Source organism: Falco biarmicus, chromosome 12, assembly GCF_023638135.1.
Source record: "Falco biarmicus isolate bFalBia1 chromosome 12, bFalBia1.pri, whole genome shotgun sequence".
NCBI classification, from domain to species: Eukaryota; Metazoa; Chordata; class Aves; order Falconiformes; family Falconidae; genus Falco; species Falco biarmicus.
Window position 1 is genome coordinate 9,257,764 of NC_079299.1, and position 19,350 is coordinate 9,277,113.

The following is a 19,350-nucleotide window of genomic DNA, read 5'->3' on the forward strand; positions in this document are numbered from 1 at the left end:
CTGTATATGGTAGAAACATTGCCTAAGACATTCCAAACTTGTATCTGTACTCTGAGAAAGTTTTCATTATACATTTGACCTGTCATTTCCCTTAAATTATACTGTCTTGTATGCATGTAAATTTGGTTCCAGAGGCTTCAAAAATAGTGTTCAGCAATACAGGGTGTGGGAATTTGGCATATTCTTCTGTATTTGTTGTGAGGCATTAATGATTTTGCTTGTGCAAATACACTGCCCGGAGGAATTCAGTACAGATAGAATTAGTGAGATCTGATCTATGGGATTGTTAGTTTAGCAGTTCTGAAGGAAGACTTGTTAAAAATTTTGACTACTACTCAGTCACTCCCTTTTCTTTTACATAAGTTATTTCAGAAGCTGACTGTCAAAGGAAACCTGTTTGAGTGAGATGCAGAAAAGTACTTTTTTCAGTGTCTAATGCTTGATATAGAAAATTAAGAACATGTGCTTTCTAAAAACATTAAGACCCTAAAGAAGGGAGTGGATTGAGAACAGCCACAGGGTAAGAGTGTTCACTTTGGGTGGTAAAGCTCCTCTGAAGCTGAATGTTTCTCATTTATATTGTGAATACATGTGACAATTTAGGAATAGTTTGCATTTTGGGTACTTACTGGGCACTCTGATTCTTTTGGTAATGACTTCGGTGCTGTAGTATATTACCATCATTTGACAGTTCATGTGATTCTCCACCTTGACAATTAATTAATGAAGTCATACATCTGAAAAGGGCAAGCATATCAGTAAATGGCAGCAATGGGATTGTAAGAATTGCTGCCCCTCATGATAAATTGCTCCAAATCTCATTTCTGGCTGACCAATTCATTTGTGTTAGAGCTTTATTAAATGCAGTTCTTGTCAGCATCTTTCTGACTGTATACCATTGCTCTGTACTGAACCTTTTTCACTCTAAAATATGAGTAGACTTGATAGTGTTTATTGTTGAGCCTTCTTAGATATGCAGCAACTGTAGGAAAGTCAGATGTACTTATTGCAAGTTTGCCTGGCCCTAATTTTTAGGGGGGTCAGCAACATAATTAATAAAATTCCATCATTCCTCAAATACTAATAACTTTTTGTTGTATAGGACAAGTGTAAGGAAATTCCAAAACCTGTCTAAGGAAGTTTCTTGAATACAGAGTTGATACTAAGAATTGTTGTGTAGTATATGATTGGAGGAATAAAATGTTGCTAGTAATTGTATGCAACTAAATGTATGGGTACCCTACGTTTGATATAAAAAAAGAGTTCATAGGCATTTCCAGCGTTGTGTCTTTAATTATAGAACAATGACTTGCATTTTTTAAAAAACTTCTATACTTTTATTGCTTTGTGAAACTGACTTATATACACGTGTAACTGACTGCAAAATAGGAGAGTTGGTGTACCTTGAAGATGAGAAATAGCCTGGGAATTCTGGGTTTGTTTTTCCCTTTTTCGGATAAAGACCTGCTCCAACATAATATCCTGACGTTTCAAGAACCCTCAATTTTTATAGCTGTTCACACTATCTTATATGGAACTCAAAATAATTATGTTTTCTGACATATGATTTCTGTAAGTTTCTGTTCTGACACTGTCACATTTTAAAACTGTAGTATAAACACCACGTTTGTGTTAAGTTTCTTTGGGCTGTGTGTCAGATTTACTTTGAATGTGTTGCCAGTGTGTTGGCTCTTAGTCTTTACAGGAAGCACTGGGCAGGGTCCTCAGAAGTGGAAGAGTATGGGGATTCTCGGTAGGTAGCTGTTATGCCCCCCCGCAATGATTAGTGTGGGGTAGAGTGCATTTTGGTCATTTTGTAGCTTTGTGTAGGTGGCTGTCCAATGGACAATGCCTAAGGACATCAGTAGATGTGGACTTGGAATTGGATACTTTGTGTCCTCCTCTTGGTGATGGCTGTTTGATGACAAGCAAATTTAAATAATCTGGGTGCGACTTCTGTTTCTGTATGCTATAAGCTTCTATGTAACGTAGGTTTATTGGTTATTTCCTAATCTATCATAATCTTTTGCTAGCTTTTTAATACCTTTAACTAAGTTGTGTTGCTCCATTTTGCTTTCTCCTTTGTGTATCCCATGAACTCGGATACTTCTCTTTTTTTGAATCTGTAAATTCTTCAGGCAAGGTGGTGAGATTTATCATCTGCTGCTCTCTCCCAAATACTTGCACCTGTTCAATCCAAATTTCAGTCACATTCAACAATAAAGCTGAGGTCTGAAAACTAACGTTTCTAAGGCTTTGTGAAAATAACTTCAGAGGTGGAGAACTGGGATTTAAATTAGTACCTGTCTGAAGATAAAGGTACACTGTGAATACAGCTGTTTTACAAGACATCAGAGAATCCGTATGGGAAAAGATTATAGAAAGCCAGGTTTTATAATCCCACTGTTCAAGGAACTAGTTGATTTTTCTTGTGCTATTAGCTTGTGATCAAGTTGGGTTGTGAAGGCAGCAAAAATCAGAATTGATGAGACACAGATGCAACATAACTTTAGCTGCAAGAAACCCCATATCTAACAGGAAGAGGTATAGAACTAGAATGTAAATGCAGCTGTTGGTTTAGTAAAAGATACTGCCTGTCATTATGAGTTGTGCAAGTAAATGAGCTTTCCTGTCAGCATGTGTTTGTTAAATATTTTGTGAGCAGTCAGAGCTCTGTATTGTTACGTGCTTTAGGTGGGAAGCAAACAAAAATGCTACTTGATTTTTCACTGAAAAAAGCAAGTGCCCATTATTTCCATTAGGAGTTTCAATATGAATATAAATACTGAGCAGAAGCTGTGTGAACTGTTTTGGAGTAGGTGAAAGCAGTTATACTGTTTCCTGCAACAGTACTTTTATGGTATATTCTCTTAAGGATTAGAGAGGAAATGGGTCAGCCTTTGGTGAACTACGTTAAAATAGCTTCAGATAAATGTAAAGGTCAGTGCAGGCAAACTAGATTTTTATTTTTTTTTTATAGTAAAGCAGAATCTTCTCCTAGCGAAGACTTTACAGTTTATTGCTAGCTGTGGGCTGTTGCTGTAACAGCAGTTTTATAGCCTTATGTGAGTCATGCTAAACTATGGCTCAGCCTGTTTTTTTATGTGCCTCGGTATGTTGTTCTACATTCCTTATTACAACCTTTGAAATTTCTCATCTTACTGAATGCAGTTGATAGTCACTGGTAATGTCTTTAATACTACTTGTAGTTATTTTTCAACCTATTTCAAATGCAAATATTTTTGTTACAGTAACATCTGTGATGATGATTAAAATTACTTAATGGATTTGGAATACAAGCTTGACAGCTGGCTGTGAAAAATGGAGAAAGTTGCAACACTGATTTGATAATGCTGTAATAGAAATATACTCCTGAATTTTGGAGACAGGTTTCAGATTAACCATTCTATCTGGTTGCTGTTGCCATGATCTTCGGGTTTTTTTCTTTAATTATAGCAAGAGAAATCAGACCTCCAATAAAATTAATCAGAAGAGATTTCTTGGACCTCCAGGAAAAGGAGTTTTAATGTGGAACACTGGCATGTTGAAAGTGCAATGTGAATAAAAAGCTGAAGTAGTATGTGTGTTGTATTCTCAGTCTATTACAAAGGATCTTCCACTGTCCCAAATTGATCAAATAATTCTCATAATCATTCTAAGGAAACATGTTGAAGTAATTATAATATTAATTTGTCTGATTTGTTTCAAAGGTAATGCAGTTGGCTGTAATTTTCAGGGTAAACAAGGTCGCTGCCCTGTACAGATCTAAGTTCAGGAGTTGCAATGAAGAGACTTGATAATTCAATAGAAAAGATTAATTGCAGGAGTGCAAAAGATTCAAAGTCGTAGTCTGATGGAAATTAAGTGCCTTTACAGCTCAGGGCTTTTTAAGAATCGTATTATCCCTTTACTTCAAAAACAGTTAAGGGTGTTCACTCTTCTTCAGTTTCATCTTTTGATCTGGCACCATCTGTATTGAGAGCATTTTGTGGGGGATTCGAGACAAGCGTAGATCAGATATATAAGTGCAAGCTGGATATATTGTGTTTGATCTTGAAGTATTTCATAGAACTAAGGCAACTTTGCCACCATACTTATGCCATTACATGGAGCAAATGGGTACATCCACTCTAGGAGCTACATTGATTTTAGTGATATAGTTATTCATACGGATTAGGGCCACTGAATTGAACAAATTAATCATAAACTGTGGTATTAGTGTCCCTGTCTTCCAGTCTCCTTTTGCTTTGTGCTGCAGGGACACTAGCAGAATAGTCTGCAAGAGATTATGTATCTTCATATTCTGACAAGTTAGCAGCAGTCTGTTCATTTTGAGCTAAATGCAGGTTTAAGCCTACTAGTTCACCTCCACTTCGGTCAGTTCGATGTAAGTATCAAAGCCTGTGGCAGAAGGGCTGGACTGGCAGCTGGGGGAATTGATGTCTCAAATTAACCCAAATAAATGCGCTGGAGTTTGTTTGCATCCTATGACTCCAGTTATATTAGTGCAGATCTCAAGGGCATCTCATTTCTCCTATGCACACCTGCAAGGATAGCTGTCTTCATGGGCTAAAGGGGCTAGTACCCTACCGATTGTGCAGTTATAGCTACTGAAAAACATGGGTTAATATATCTATTTAAGCATCATGCATAGAAGCCCTGTACAAATATACCTGGATTTGTCTCTACTGGTGGTTGAAATTCTTAGACAAACAAAACAACAACAACAAAAAAAAACCACCAAAAAAAAAAAACAAGGAAAAACTGAACAAAACCCCCACATGCCCCTGAAACTCAGCAGTAACTGAAACTTCAAAACCTCAAAGAAAGAATTAGTTTAAAATAATATTGATGCCACGTGTCTCAAAGTAATTTGTGTTAATTGGCTTCCACTTTTCTTTCTCTCTGAATGTTTTGAAAACAGTTGCCTCATTTGAAATGCTTTTCCTACTGTGTAGGTCTATTGCTTCTGAGAAGTATTTTTGTGTGATTATGGAGGCTTTGATTCTTGTGAACCAAATGGATTAAGGAGAAAGTGTAGCATTCTTCCAGAGCTGTCTGCCCCCTTACAAGGTAATATGATGATTCTGCTGTACTAAGAACCAAAGAAAATCTTAGGTTAAGAGGGAGTAATAGGACTAGAGATTACAGCAGGACAGAAAAGAGGTATGAGGAATGAATGCAAGTGACACAAGGAATTCAAAACGATCTTGTGTTTCTACCACAACCTGTGCTTTTGGTGATCTTGCAATTGAAATGTTAAAAATCAGTATTTCTGAAAATGGCTTAAAAGGAGAAAATATAAATTTTTTTAGGTGGCATATTTCATAACCAGCTTGGATTTCTTCTTAAACGTGCTCTTCCCCCATTAATATTTAAAATTTGTATACTGTGTGGTCATGACTGTCCATTCAGCCATCACCATTAACCTTTAACGCTGAAGTCTGTGGTGAGAGAGGGAACCTCTGTGCTACGTGTCCAGATTTTCTCTACATCTTCAACTCTACTGGTATGGGCAGAGAACTGTTTGATAATTATTTTGTCAATTTATATTGTAAAACAAAGTGAAGAGTCTTGCTTTTAAACGTCCTCTACACAATTTACTGAGTGTCTTCATGTTTATCAGTTGGTGTAATGTGGTAAACAGCATGAATGTTATTCTCTGCTTTACCTCAGCAAATGGGATCTTCTGATGCTTTGATGTGAGAATCTATTGCTGTGGTTACAGAGAAGGTTCATAGCCTTCAGGGAAGGATTAGAGTTCAGCAGCAATCATTTAATGTCTCTTCTTTTCGTAATTACGTTCATGTAATGCATGGGTGAACTTACTGAAGAATATGGAGTTAAAGACATGATAAATGCTAGTGAAATTGGAGGAGGAAGGAGCAAAACATAAAAGGGTAAGGCCTTAATCAGACACTGTGTGTGTTTAGGGATACTTTTCTCTACACAAGCGTGTGATTCTATGGATGTGAGTGCCTACACGTGGTAGGAAACTTTGCATTTAATACTCTAGAATTACCTATAGCAGGGTATTCTCTCAACTTAATATCACTCCACAGAATCAATATTTTTCTAAAAAATCAAACATATCAGCCATTTGGAAAGACAGAATTAGTCACTATTAGAAAAAAAAGTCATATATTATCAAAGAATTGCTGTCTTAACTTCATTTTGGCATTTAGGCAGCATCAGGAGATAATTATCCTTAAAAATATTTTATCATAATGACAACTTTTAAACAGAGCTCTCTAATATACTATCAAGGAGGTATATTATGCATTTCATTTCACATTCATAAATTTTAAATGTGTTCCCTGCCTGCAGTTAGAGTGAATGGTCTCTGTTGATGCTTTCACCCTGTGGAATCCCTGAAAATCATAAAAACATGAGGTGAATTATAACCGAATAAAAATAGTGAGATCAAAAACAAATGGGAGGGATGGATGCATACGCACACCCACCCACCCTTCTTTCCAAGACAGAGATTTGAGAAGATACCATTTAAATGGAATGTATGCTGATGTGTTGCGAGTTGCACAGGACTGGTTGGCAAGGCTTTGTCTTTCAGCAGAATAGTGTTTATAGGATGGACATTAAGACTACCTTGCCTAAAGTGACTAAAATGATTTTTCCAGGTAAAATGTTTATAGAGTTTATGCTTAACACCTCAGATTCATTTGTTGTTTTCTTGTGTGTGTGTTTTTCCTTGAAATATGCAGGCATTTCAGTAGGACTATGGAGGAACTGGTTCATGATCTGGTCTCAGCACTGGAAGAAAGTTCAGAGCAAGCCAGAGGAGGTTTTGCTGATACTGGAGATCATTCTCGAAGTGTGTCGTGTCTTCTAAAGCGACAGGCAAGGAAAAGGAGGGGACGCAAAAGACGTTCATTTACGACCCATCATCCCTGGGAGACTGGTCACTGCTTAAGTGAAGGTTCTGATTCCAGTTTAGAGGAATCAAACAAAGACTACAGGGAGAATCATGCTAATAAGAAAGACCATAGTGACTCTGATGACCAGTTGTTGGTTGCTAAACGTAGGCCTTCCTCAAACCTAAATAATATCAGGGGCAAGAGACCTCTGTGGCATGAACCAGACTTGGCTGTTGACAGTTTGGGAAACAGAACTTTGCGCAGGAGAAGAAAGGTAAAACGGATGGCAATAGATCTGCCGTCAGAAGTCTCTAATGCACTGACAATAACTCAACAGCAGGATAACAGCAGAGATCAAGAAATGGACAATAACAATAAATCATACCAACACCAAGAGTTTTCCAAGAGCAAAGTGAAAAAAAGAAAAGTAGCTGCGGCTCGACAAGGACCGGAAATCTTGGATGAAGGAGTAGTTATAGAAAATGAAGAAGTGAACCAGGCAACTAAGGACAAAATGGAGTATGAGGAGCAAAAAGGCTCAGATGAGAACATGAGTGACAGGTTATTCTTTCTCTTCCTTTTTACAGAAGCATTGGATAATATTTGTTTGGTTTTATTACTGTTGCTTGTATTGGGAATCTTTTGGATTTTTTTCTTTAATTCCAGAGTTAAAATGCATCAATAGTATCGTGTTTTAACAAGTTACTCTTAAACTTTTTACATGTGCTAATATATTGAGTTGCTCAGATTAAGGAGTTCAGCATAAAATAGTGTCATGTAGCAGAGGAATAACCAAGAAAACAGTTTCTTGAAATGCTGCTTTCTAATTGTTTCAAGATTAAGAATAACACAATATACAAATAATGAATATGGGGGTTTTTTCAAGGTATTTCAACTGGTGACAGTTCTCGGACAAAAATTAAGTGTTTTTCCAATTTCTAGACATTGGTGCTTTGATTGTTATCTCTATTCATCAGAAAGGTTGTCAGTGTTTAGAGTCACCATTTAGACAGTATGTTCTTATGTGTCATGGGCATAAAAAGTCTGCAGGTTGCCAAGGATATACATCATTTACGAAATGCAAAAACCAATTTACAGTTCAGAAACACCTGAGCTTACCATTAAAAAAATGGGGGAATGATGACCCTTTGGGCAGTACACCTCATCCATCCATTCCAGACAGCAGTCATACTACAATGGTAATTGTTTCCAAAGTTCTGTTTTGACAACACAGTAAGGTGTAAGTCATTTTTCCACCATACACTAGGGATGTTACCTGCAGGGCCTGGTAAACTTGATTATGTTTATTTCATGTACCTGGTTCTGAATGCAGAACTGTCAACAAGAAACAGTTATATTAAAACATGTAATTTTGGTCAGTTGCTTGACAGCACTAGTATCTCTGGTTTTTCTGTAGGCATTTTATCTATAAACTCTTAAGCCTTTTCCTTACTGGAGAGGTAGAATTGAGATGCAGAGTACCCAGGTGCTTTGACCAGAGCAGGCAGATCGGTTACTGTAATAACAGCAGTATTGGAAAGTGACTAACTAGTTATTGTTGCAGAAGTTTTTCTAAGTCATATTACTTTTTAGACTTGTCCCTCACCTGCAAGCAGTAAGAAGCTGAAAGAGCTGAATGAATCCTGAGTCTTAAAGATTGTTCCTGATGTCTTAATTACTAGAGCAGAAGCAACCCTTCAGGGTGGTCAGTGTAACTTCAGACATCTCACTGACATTCAAGACAGGAGCGTGTTGTCAGACAGCCTTTAGAAAACTTCACTCTTTGATGATACTGGGAATCTGTTCCCCTACTTTTGATACCTAAAGACAGATGATTAAACATTTCCTTGGAACTAGGAACCATTGCATAGTTTATCATATGTCCGTGGTCTTGTCACTTTTTTTTTATTTATAAAAGATTTTATGTTATGCTACAAGGGTAACAATTCTCCAACTCAAAAATTCCTTAGCTAATTTTTGGATGGAGAGAAGAGTGATAAATATGAAAATCCTCTTGTAGACTCCCCAAACTGCTACTTCCAGTTAGTCTGAATACCTTTTTATATTTTCACAAAAGAAACATTATCCATTTAAAAATTCATCTTCCTCTTCAAAGTGCTTAATGTTTTGTTACACCAAATGATGTTGTTTTGTAAATCATACTTGAAATGTTTGTCTCTGGCCCCAATAAATGGCCTTTAAAACCATTCTCATCTTCATAGTGTTTTCTGCTCATGCATATATCTGTCATTCCTCTCCATGTTCAGAGTGATGGTCTGTCATCCCACCAAATTTCTTGCAGTGGTTTACTGTGCCAAAAAGTTTGGGAACCACTGAATTAGAAAATTTGCATTCTATAACGTGATTAGAAATCCACCATATGTAAGCCTCTCGGGTGCATACTGTATCTGAATATTCTGTATGTGAATAATGTTAATCTAACTTTACTGAAATGCAATTGCCTCTATTGCTTGAGATGGTTCAGCCAGAACAATTGGACTCAACTAGCAAATTGTTCCTAAGAGTATGTCCTTAAAGTAAAAGTTGAGATTTTAAAAGGGAACATGACTTTTGTAAGACTTTGCAGGATCTGGAGAGCTAAAAAAGCAGCTTGGATAAGACTCATGCTTCAGCAGCACTCACTGGAAGAGAGGGAAAGAAAATGTGTGCAAAAGTTCTTTAATTTTGTATGTTTGTGTGCATACAGTTTTATTATTCAAAAGATGAGGGTCTTTGTTAGAAGTTGAGTTTGTAAAAAGAGAACAAAACCAATAGTTTTTAATGGGAATTAAACTGCTTGGATCTAAACTGTGAGGAAAAGTCTTCAGTGTATACATGAAATTACTTTAAAATAACATATATATTTTTTTGAAGTGCCCATTAAAAATGCTAAATGACATTTCTTTTGTAGTCTTTTATCTGTGTGTTTTCTAACACCAAACACAACAACAACCACCAGATTTTAAGTGAGGATTCAGGAGCAGTAGGAGGAATCTTCAAGCTCTTAAAATGTCAACATCTGAATGATCCCAAAGATTAATTCCTGTGCGGTTGGGTTTGGGTGCTGGAAATTACTTCCATGATCAGAGCCTCTCCTTTGCTCATTCTCCCTTGTCCTCAGTGCTTAGCTCCTTGGCCCGGTTCAGCCAAATTTGGCAGTGCATGGACTTCTAGATGGTGCTTGATTTCTCCAAGCTGTGGCAATTGTTTAAGTGACTAGAGGAAAAATTTCAATTGCTCTTCTTGAAAGAGAGCAGTGGAACTTGGAGATGGCCACCCACTGACCTGCCAGTGGCTGGTCATTCCTTGGGCACAGGCTTGGTGGGTAAACAAAGGTCACAAGTCTCACATGAAATCAAGGTATGGGACAGTTGACTAGTAGTAATAACTAATAATAAAATAATTTCTTTGTTTCCACATGCATAAAGCAAGCTGTGAAAGTTTCTTGGGGATAGTAGAGCTGTTCCTTCCAAGTTTTTGCTTGCATACTCTTATTATAGGACTAAAAGGAATCTGTGGCTTTTTTCTTTTTCCTGGAAGTCTTGCTGGAAGGAGGAATCTTGTTGCAAAACAAAGGAATTGGCAACATACAGTGCAAAATCATATTAAAACTGGAAATAAATTTGTAACAGCTTTCAGGTACTTCGATATTAATTTATTAATTCCAGAGGTTTTGAATTTTTTCAGTGAAATGACTGCCATGTAGCAATTACCATGGCTGTAATCCCTGCCCTATTTGACTGTGGCCTGAGAACAGTGGCTGCCATGGATACGCTGCTGTTACGGTTCAATTTTTAAAAAAAAAAAAAAAAAACACAAACCACAAAAACAAAAAAGCACCAACAAAACATTATTATGTGTAATTTTCAGACTTTCAAGTGGTTGTGTTTTCATGAACTGGCTAGTCATTCAGTAAGAATTATTGCACATTTAAAATATTTTTTTTAAAAAATAGTACACTGTTCTCAAAATTGGAAATTTTGATAGGGAAAGTGGCTAAAATACTAAGGTTGAAAGGATTTCCTAACTTTTTTTTTAAAAAAAAGTACAATTAAACAAGACAAAAAACTCCAGGTAAATGGACAGGAAGAACCTGTGAAAACAGGATGTTTTTTCTTTGAGATGTGTGAAGTAAAATTGTGCACAATGCAATGTAAGAACAGTAAAGCCATTATTTTAATTCAAGTGTTGTATTTGTAATTAAAATGATGATGGGATGCTTGCTAGAGGGAGGTTGCTAGCATTCGCAATGTTAGGAAGTTCAAGTTTTCGTCTCACTTATGAAAGATGATTCCATTGTCATTGCATGCCTGTCATCTTTCTTCTGCTTGGGGCAACTGTGCAAGTGCCTAAGTCTGTTCTGATTATATTATGTATAAAAGATGGTATAAGTATTGCTTATACAGTAAGAATACGGATAAGCAGATGATACAGCAAAGATTAAGAACACACTCTTCAAACACAGAGCTCTGTGTGTGTATATATATATACTTATTAAAAAAAAATAGTCACTGCTTTGTCTCCTGGTACCATACTTGGGATGCCTCCCAAAGGAAGGTACAAAAGGCAAACACATGCTTATAATTAAATAAGAATTAGACTAATTTTATGTAAATCATAGTACAAGCTTTAAAAAATTGAGGCTTATTTTTGAGAAATTACCATTTTAAAGGAAATAATTTTCCTAAGTGTACTAGTTATTTAGAAATAAAAGTAAAGCTAATTCGTTATTAGAAAGTAAAAATAATTGAGACAAGTTGAACTCAAATACAGGATTGTTGTATGTGTTTTGATATGAACAAGTATAGAAAGGTAAACAGGTCGAGTTCTTTTAAGTAGTTTGAATGTGACATGGAGAATAACCACAGCATTTTTAACTTGTACCTGGATTTGTGCGGTGAACAGATGCGATTTACTTTTTTCAAATTGTTCTACCTCTCAGCGTAAGTAAAATGTAGCTAAATTTTGTTGAGAATATTACTTAGCAGAGCTACTCTGCTGACAAAAAATGAAAGAAATAGTTTGAAAAAAATCCTTTCACATGAAACTCACCAAATTGTGAGCTGTGTTATTAAAAGACAAGTCTGTTTTACTATTTAGAGGTGTAGAATATATTTTGTAAGAGTGTGTATGCAGCAAAGAACAAAATACTTTACCTTTTTTCAAAATTAGAAGTGTGTTGATGTTGTATACACACATTTTAATTTTAAGGCTGTGATGAAAGTCACAAAAAAAGTAAACTGTACCTTTTTTTTTTTATGATCATTGTTTGTACTTACTTCCTTCAGGGTGACCTTTATTTTAGTCTAATTGGCTACATTTGATATAAACTTTGTTCTTTATTCCCAAGTAGTATGTCATGAAGCAACGCCTTTTCCAGAATGTTTGCAAATGATTTTGAGAAAGGTAGTTTGATTTTCAGACTCTCATATTTCATGTACTGAAGGAAGGCTTAGGCTGCTTTTGATTGAGACTTTTCCTATTTTATTGAGCAGTGGTGTTCCAGGATCAACCTGAATTGCACAGCATAAGAAGGAAGCAGTGAACATTTGATGGAAGCAGATAATAAAATGCATCAATTGTGTCAGCACCTCGTTGCAGTCACATCTGGCTTACTGTCAGGGTACCATTAGATTCCTGTGGTTTTATGTGCCAAAAATAATATGCTTTGTAGTTAATGGAACTAGGATATTTGCAGTTTGATTAAAAAAAATCATCCTATTTTTTTTCCAATCTCTGTTGGGCTTAAGTTCAATCTGAGCACAGCCTTGTCTCCTTAAAATTTTACGACTGAAAGATCAATTGTTCTTTTGATCTGTTTCTTTCTTTTTCTTCTTACAGTGAATCCAGCAGTCTGAGCAGCAGTGATGCTGGTTTGTTTACCAATGATGAGGGAAGACAAGGTATTGAAACAATCTTTCCCTTCTCCACCCCTCAAACCACATCAGTTGAAATTCTGTAAGCGTTACAACTTATTTCATAGGTTAATTACTATATTTCAGTTGCTATTACTATTTTAATGAGTTGAAGTATAGCTTGCTTTCTTGGTTTTTTGAAATGTTACCGGAGGATGTCCTGAATCCATGACTTAGTCAAACGCTGTCTTGAGAAGCGATCTCTCTAATATAATAAACTTATTTACAACTTGAGCATCTCGAAAAGATCGTCTATACCAAGTTTTAATCCTTTGGTTGCACCAATTTTCAGACAGGACTCTGTGATCGTAGTACTGCTTCTCAAACTGTTTTTGAGGTGGCTTTTTTCTTTCTTCCAAGTTGATACTGCAGGGTTTTATAGTTCTTTTTCATTAAGTAGTTTGTTTGAAAAGTAGTTTCAAACAATTTTTTCAGGAGTCTAAGACTGAGATTAGAAGATGCATGCAGTTTAAAGTCTTTCCCCTCTGAAAATTCTTTAATATAAAATGCATTGAAGATTGAAAATTTTCTTTTACTATGCGTACTGTTCTTACGTGGTTTTATGTAATAAAACTGTTGAGGGTGGAAATGCAAGATTTTTTTTTCAGATTTAGTGTTTATTGCAACACATTCACCTGTATTATACTAGCATCTTCGTGCCCAGCTCATAGACTAGGAACTCGCTGTCTTTGACAGTATACAAAAATGGGGCAAAAAATAGTCTTTCAGGTAATTAAGACTTGCTTTTCTGTTGGCAGTTCTAAGTTAACGGTAATGGACATCGTTTCTGTATGCTGTTTGCCACAGACTACCTGTGCGTGCAAGAAAACAAATCCTGGCCCATTCCACAGATCTAGGTTGAAGGAATATTGTTTGCCTTTTTCTCTTTCTAATGTATAATTCAGTCTCTTCTGTTTGTTTTTTTTAATCTTCTATGTTAATGGTACAGTAGGGAGATAATTTTTCAGACTTTGAACAGCGGTGTTACCATCCTTGCTCAATGGTAACTTGTGTTACATAAACTGTAACCTCCCAGTCTGAGTATCTGTTGTCAGTTGTGCTAACACATATCTTTTTTTGAAGAATTTAGGCTCTCTTGGAAGTTTAGATCAATCTTTTGACTCCAATATTTCAGTACTTTAAGTATTTCAATATGACGCGTCAAAAAGATTTGCTTTTACTTCCCTATATGAATTTCTCTTTGGACTTGCAATTTTTAAAACATTTGTCCTCTGTATTTTTATGTAACGTGACCTACCATATTTAATAATTGCATGCCTTTAAGTACCCTTCCAATGTATTTCTATGAATATTTTTGTCCTTAAATCCTAAACTAATTTAAATCTTTGAATAATATGGTTGAAAATGTCTCAGTTACTTTCTGTTTTTCTTAAATGTTTTGTGGGAGGAGAAAAAGGGAGATATCGGTGAACAACAGTGGTCTTCCATTGGTGTGGCGTTACCTTTTTAGTGTCGGTTCTTTACTGTAGATCTGCAGTTCTTACTTTTGCCTGCTTGATATTTTTTGAACCTTGATTCAGTTTGACTGCAATTTTCAAGCAGAAAGCATTAGACCTGAAACCATATTCTTAAATATAAATAAAAAGAACAACAATAATTAAACTTCAGAAGGATGGTTTCGGGACAAAACATTTTTTAATCGCTGTTTTGGACTAATTTGGTGGGTATGATCAGAAGACCATTAGCTTCACACTGGATCTCAAATGTTCTTAGATTGCATTATAGCTTTGATTTTGTGAAGACTTTTCCGTGAAAGTACTATAAGAGATCCTACTGCAAAACCAAAATTGTTTATTTTCTAATAACATTTATTCCCCCCCTAAAGAAAGCACTAGTAATTTTTATCTTTGTACTGCCTTATGAAGTAAGATGAGGTTATTTTATCTCCAATTTATAGCTGTACTGAGACAAAGAAAAAAAGAAAGAGAATTAAGGAAGGAGAAAATAAATCTCATAAAAACAAAGGAAAAGCCTAGGTGAGGGAAACAAAGCTGGAAGAGGACAGGATGAAAAATGTATTAAGAGAAAAACTGGCTGATTTTCTTGTCCAGTTTTAAAAGCTAGACTCAGATTCCTGTCTTCTCAGTGTCCCTCCTCCAGGATATATATTCAGAACATCAGCATCTTGACCTCATTTGTAGTTCAAATTTTCTGCACTTCTGACTTCAGGTTTCTGCTAAGTCAAGTGGAGAACCAGAGATTAATGCCGCCTGATAAAATACTTAGTTTAAACGATGTGCCTGCCATCATTCAGAAGTTTGGGTAGCAGAGGACAAGAAGATCCTGTTCTCCAGGGCAACATTTGTTCATTTTGTGTCTCTGGGATTAAGAACCATATCTCATTTATTGCAGACAAATACTCTTTGTAAAACCCTAATTAATTCCCAAAGCATATTGATACTATGGAACAGACATTCTAGAAGAGAAAGTGATCTAAATCAGCAATTTCTTCAAGCAGTTGGCCAGTTAAATAGTTGAGTATTTAGTTCTGAACTCTGGAGTGCCTGACCTTGCAACTTCTAATATTTTTCCAAAATCATTTCAGAAAGCAAATGGAATTAAATTCCATCACAGTAACTGTACTCTGCTGTTCATAGACTCTTGGAAGAGTTTTGACTTTCATAATTTGATTCAAGAAAACCAGGTGTAGCTGTAATTGGGGGTAGCAGTGGGTTAATTGCTAGATATATTTTAATTGCCATCAATTGCTATGATAAAAGAAAATTGCTGAGACTTGAAAATCCTATGTTCAACTTCAAATATGTGCTGTGCCATTAACACTTTTTAAAAAAAAAACCTCTATACCCTTTTCCTTTCCAGCCTGCCTCTGTTCTAGTCTCATGGCTTTTTTGTTTGATCTGTTTTGTTCCCATGAAGTCCTCATATGAGCCTAGCCGTGCTCGTCCTCCTTTTCCAAGTTACCCAAGTGCTTACGTTAGGTTCTGTGAGAGGGCAACAGCGGCTCTCTTGCTGTGCTTTATCCCACTGTCATATTACTTTCCGGCAGAAGTAATTGGTACTCGATGTTTTTGCAATCCCACTGTGGCAAATGTATTTCTTCTGTGAAACATTGCATACCCTGTACAGTTAGCCAGCAAAAGCTCACAGATCATGAAAAATACTCATTGCAAGTACAGTCAGTGAAGAAGATAGCTGCTGAACAAACCTCCAGTGACTTCTTATGGGTTGTATTTTTTTTCCAGAGGTTTGTAAATTGGTAAACTTTGGGGCAAGATTTAATAAAGTTAAAATATTCTTTTGGGACTTTATATGGTTAATATATAAAAACAGAATCCTATGGAAGTGTCAAGCCCTTGAGTATGGTGGTGGGAGAACCTGCCAACAAAGTAATTGAAAGTACTAAACAGTGGCTGAAGCTTATGTATGAGAAATCCTTACGACTTTCCTTTCTTCATACTCCTTCCTTTGTTCCTAATAGTATTTTCATAAATGTCTGTTTTTCAGTTATTAAAAACATTAATGATAAGCAGTGTTATGCCCAGTGTAGAAACTTTTGCAAGAAGAGTTTTGAAACAAAAGGTCTAATCTTACATTGCGACCTATAATACAACTCTATTATAGGCCAAGCTAGTAGGATCACCTGCAGTTTAAAGGGGCTTTGGAAGTTGAAAGGCACTTATAAAGTAAGTTAAGCTTTCAACACAGTGTTAACAAAATTGTAATATTACTCAAACACTGGTTGATGTTGTTGCTGTTTGGGGGGAAAAACAAAGTCCAATTGCAAGTATATTCTTTAATGTATTCTGTAGTGTAAGGGATGGCAAATAAAACATATTCTTCATTCTTAGTCCATCTACACCTACTAGTACACATGGGGAAATTCAAAGTTGTCTTAAGGCCTCTTAAATCATGACATGCAGCACTTGAAATGTCCTTTAAGATCGAAGCAAGAAGGAAGGAAAATTATATTAATAAAGTGTTAAACAGTTAAAATTGGAGAAGGTCAGGGAATGTCAGAGTTCCACTGTGGATGTGGTTAAGCTTTTAAAGATAGCTGTTCATTGTTTTATGATTAAACATATATTCATTACTGTGTCCTTTATGAAGATGACCCACTACTGATTCAGTATATGAGAATTCCATCCTTATGTCTTCTCTAGCGAGAAACTAATTTAGACTTCATATAGCATCTCAGCAGCTGCAGGTTGTCAGAGTGCCGTTGTGCCTGTATAAAGAAATGGAGCATGCAATGCTAAGTGTAATCACACCAGTCTTGAATTGTTGTGGTTAATTATTTTATAGTCTTTGCAGGTGAAAAAGAAATAACATGAAGTTGTTGTATACAACCTGAATAGTTGAAATCCTAAATATTGCATGTGGATCACAGAGGTGAACATAAAGCTGAGATCACGTGACATCCTAATTTGTTAACAGCACACCTGTACAATCGTCCTGCTCAAGAGCAGAGTTTGTTATTACATTGGACAGGAGGGGTGGGAGGAGGCCTTCATGTGAAGTTTTCAGGCTTGAATCAAAAGAGCTAGCTGCTTCAGTTGCGTGGTGTCCTGCTATCCCTTTTGCCAAGGCAGCGCTGCAGAGCACTGAGAGCGAGATGCAACGTACCTCTGTGGACTAGGTAACTTAAGCTTGTGCTTTCCTGAAACTGCTTGTATGTGATACAGTGAATCTTCTGATGTCTCCAAATGATCATTACAGCTGTTAATAGAGGGATGGTGGGTTTTTTTACCTAGAAAGAGGTACACTGGTCATGGAAATGAGACTAGCATCCTAGGATATTTACAGGCTATGTGCTATTGCTCTCTGTGTGGATGATGGAGCAGCACAGTATCAAGTGGTGTTTATAGGACACTGATGCTGAACTCTTTTTGTGGTAGCCTCTCAAAGTAGGTTGTAGTTGTTATAGGCAAGCACGTGTACACATATATGACTTCTTTGGAGGGTAGTCTAGCCATTTTGAAATAAAAGAAAACTAGGAAGAGCGGGGAAAACTCTTTATTTGTGTGCAGTGGAAAGCCTTATCATCCTGCATTGCTTTAGCTAAAATAAGATTCACGTGAAGCTATTCTGAATGTGAAACTGATGGTGATGCAGATGGGGTCTGTGTTTATAGAGAAATCCTAAGAAGCCCACATAAATCACTTTCTAAAATTCTTTAAAGAGGAAGGCAAGTAATTTAACATGAAAGAGTAGTAATTAGATAAATATGTAGACTCAATAATATAGAGTGAAAATTAGGAAAACAGTAATTAGGGGGAGGGGAAAGCTTACAAATAAATAGAGCCAGGAACTGAATGCCTTGAAATTTTAGAATTGAAGTTGACATTTCTGAGCCTTAAATTGATTCTGGGGTTTTTTTGGTAGCGATCAGTACAGTAATAATTGAATGTAAATTGCTTTGAAGTAATTCCTTCAAGCACTGGCATTACCCACAAACAAGTTTGTTGTATTTTAAATGTGTGGCTGGGAGAATGCTTGGGCTTGGCGATCAGTTTCTGGACATCTGGAGGTTGTTTTACCTTTTCTGTAGCTTGGAAGAATGCAGTACTTTGCTGTAATCTTGTGCTGAATCAGCATCCCTAATAGGAAAGGACAGTAGTGAATCTTTTCAAGTATTGTGAAGTCAGAAATGTTGCTTTGAATTTGTAATTCTCCTGAGTTCATACTTGCTGTGGATACTGTGTTGCCTTTTGAGAGCTGCAAATTAAGTAGATTAAAAACAAGTATTTGGTTACCAAACTGTTGAGCGGGGAGGCCTCTGTGTTACATTGCCTATACATATGAAGTCAGGAATTTATTAAATGCAGTGGTCTTCCCTGACCCCATTTGTAAGTGGCATCCCTTCAAGGTGGAGCAACTAGAAGACAAAATGCCTGTGGGTGCTGTCACCTGGATAAGAGTAGTAGTAATAGGCTTATGTTCACCTCAGGGTGGTAATATGATTGAAGTAGTCGGAGGATTCAGAGCTGTTAGAAGTGCACAAACAAGGAAGCTAAAAGACAGGTATACTGGATGCTGGTGTCACACGAGGAAAGCCTACCAGGTTTAGATCATAAGTCTGCTTTTGGCAGTAAGCAACATAAGTGCTTAGGGAAGTGTATAATAACAGAACAGATAAGATACCTTAACGGGTAGTTGCTTAACATAATAATATTCTTACCGCATAAAAAGGAAAATCAATTTTGTATTTTTTCACAGATAACTCTTTTTGTGCATATAAATGAAGATACAAGTTTCCTTCCATAGCCACTGTTTGCCTTATGCTGCAGTCCACCAACCCAGTCTTAAATTCTAGCGCTTTCTTCCAAGACTGCATTATGTACTTCTTACAGGCTTCTGTCCTCAAGCCGATTGTGAAACCCAATCTCAGAGTTCTGTTCTTGCTTTCATAGCTGAATTATCTGTAACAGGACTTCTTTTGAGTTCTTGATAGTATTTCTTATTAGTCAAGGTGTCTAGAGGTCTCATGAGAAAATATTCAGACAAAGTTTGTCTACATAAATGTTTGGAAAATCAAAACAAAGGAGTTCAAACTTAATTCTGAACCACAGATCAGTCTA

At 36.4% G+C, this 19,350-nt stretch overlaps 1 protein-coding gene across 1 annotated transcript in view; it reads left to right on the forward strand.

The window, feature by feature from the left end:
• GPATCH2 (G-patch domain containing 2) overlaps nucleotides 1–19,350 on the forward strand; it is a 126,332-nt gene that overhangs the window by 1,962 nt on the left and 105,020 nt on the right. The window contains exons 2-3 of the mRNA XM_056357110.1: nucleotides 6,723–7,436; nucleotides 12,717–12,778. Of these exons, the coding sequence (XP_056213085.1) occupies nucleotides 6,723–7,436; nucleotides 12,717–12,778 (776 nt within the window). The remainder of the gene's footprint in view (nucleotides 1–6,722; nucleotides 7,437–12,716; nucleotides 12,779–19,350) is intronic.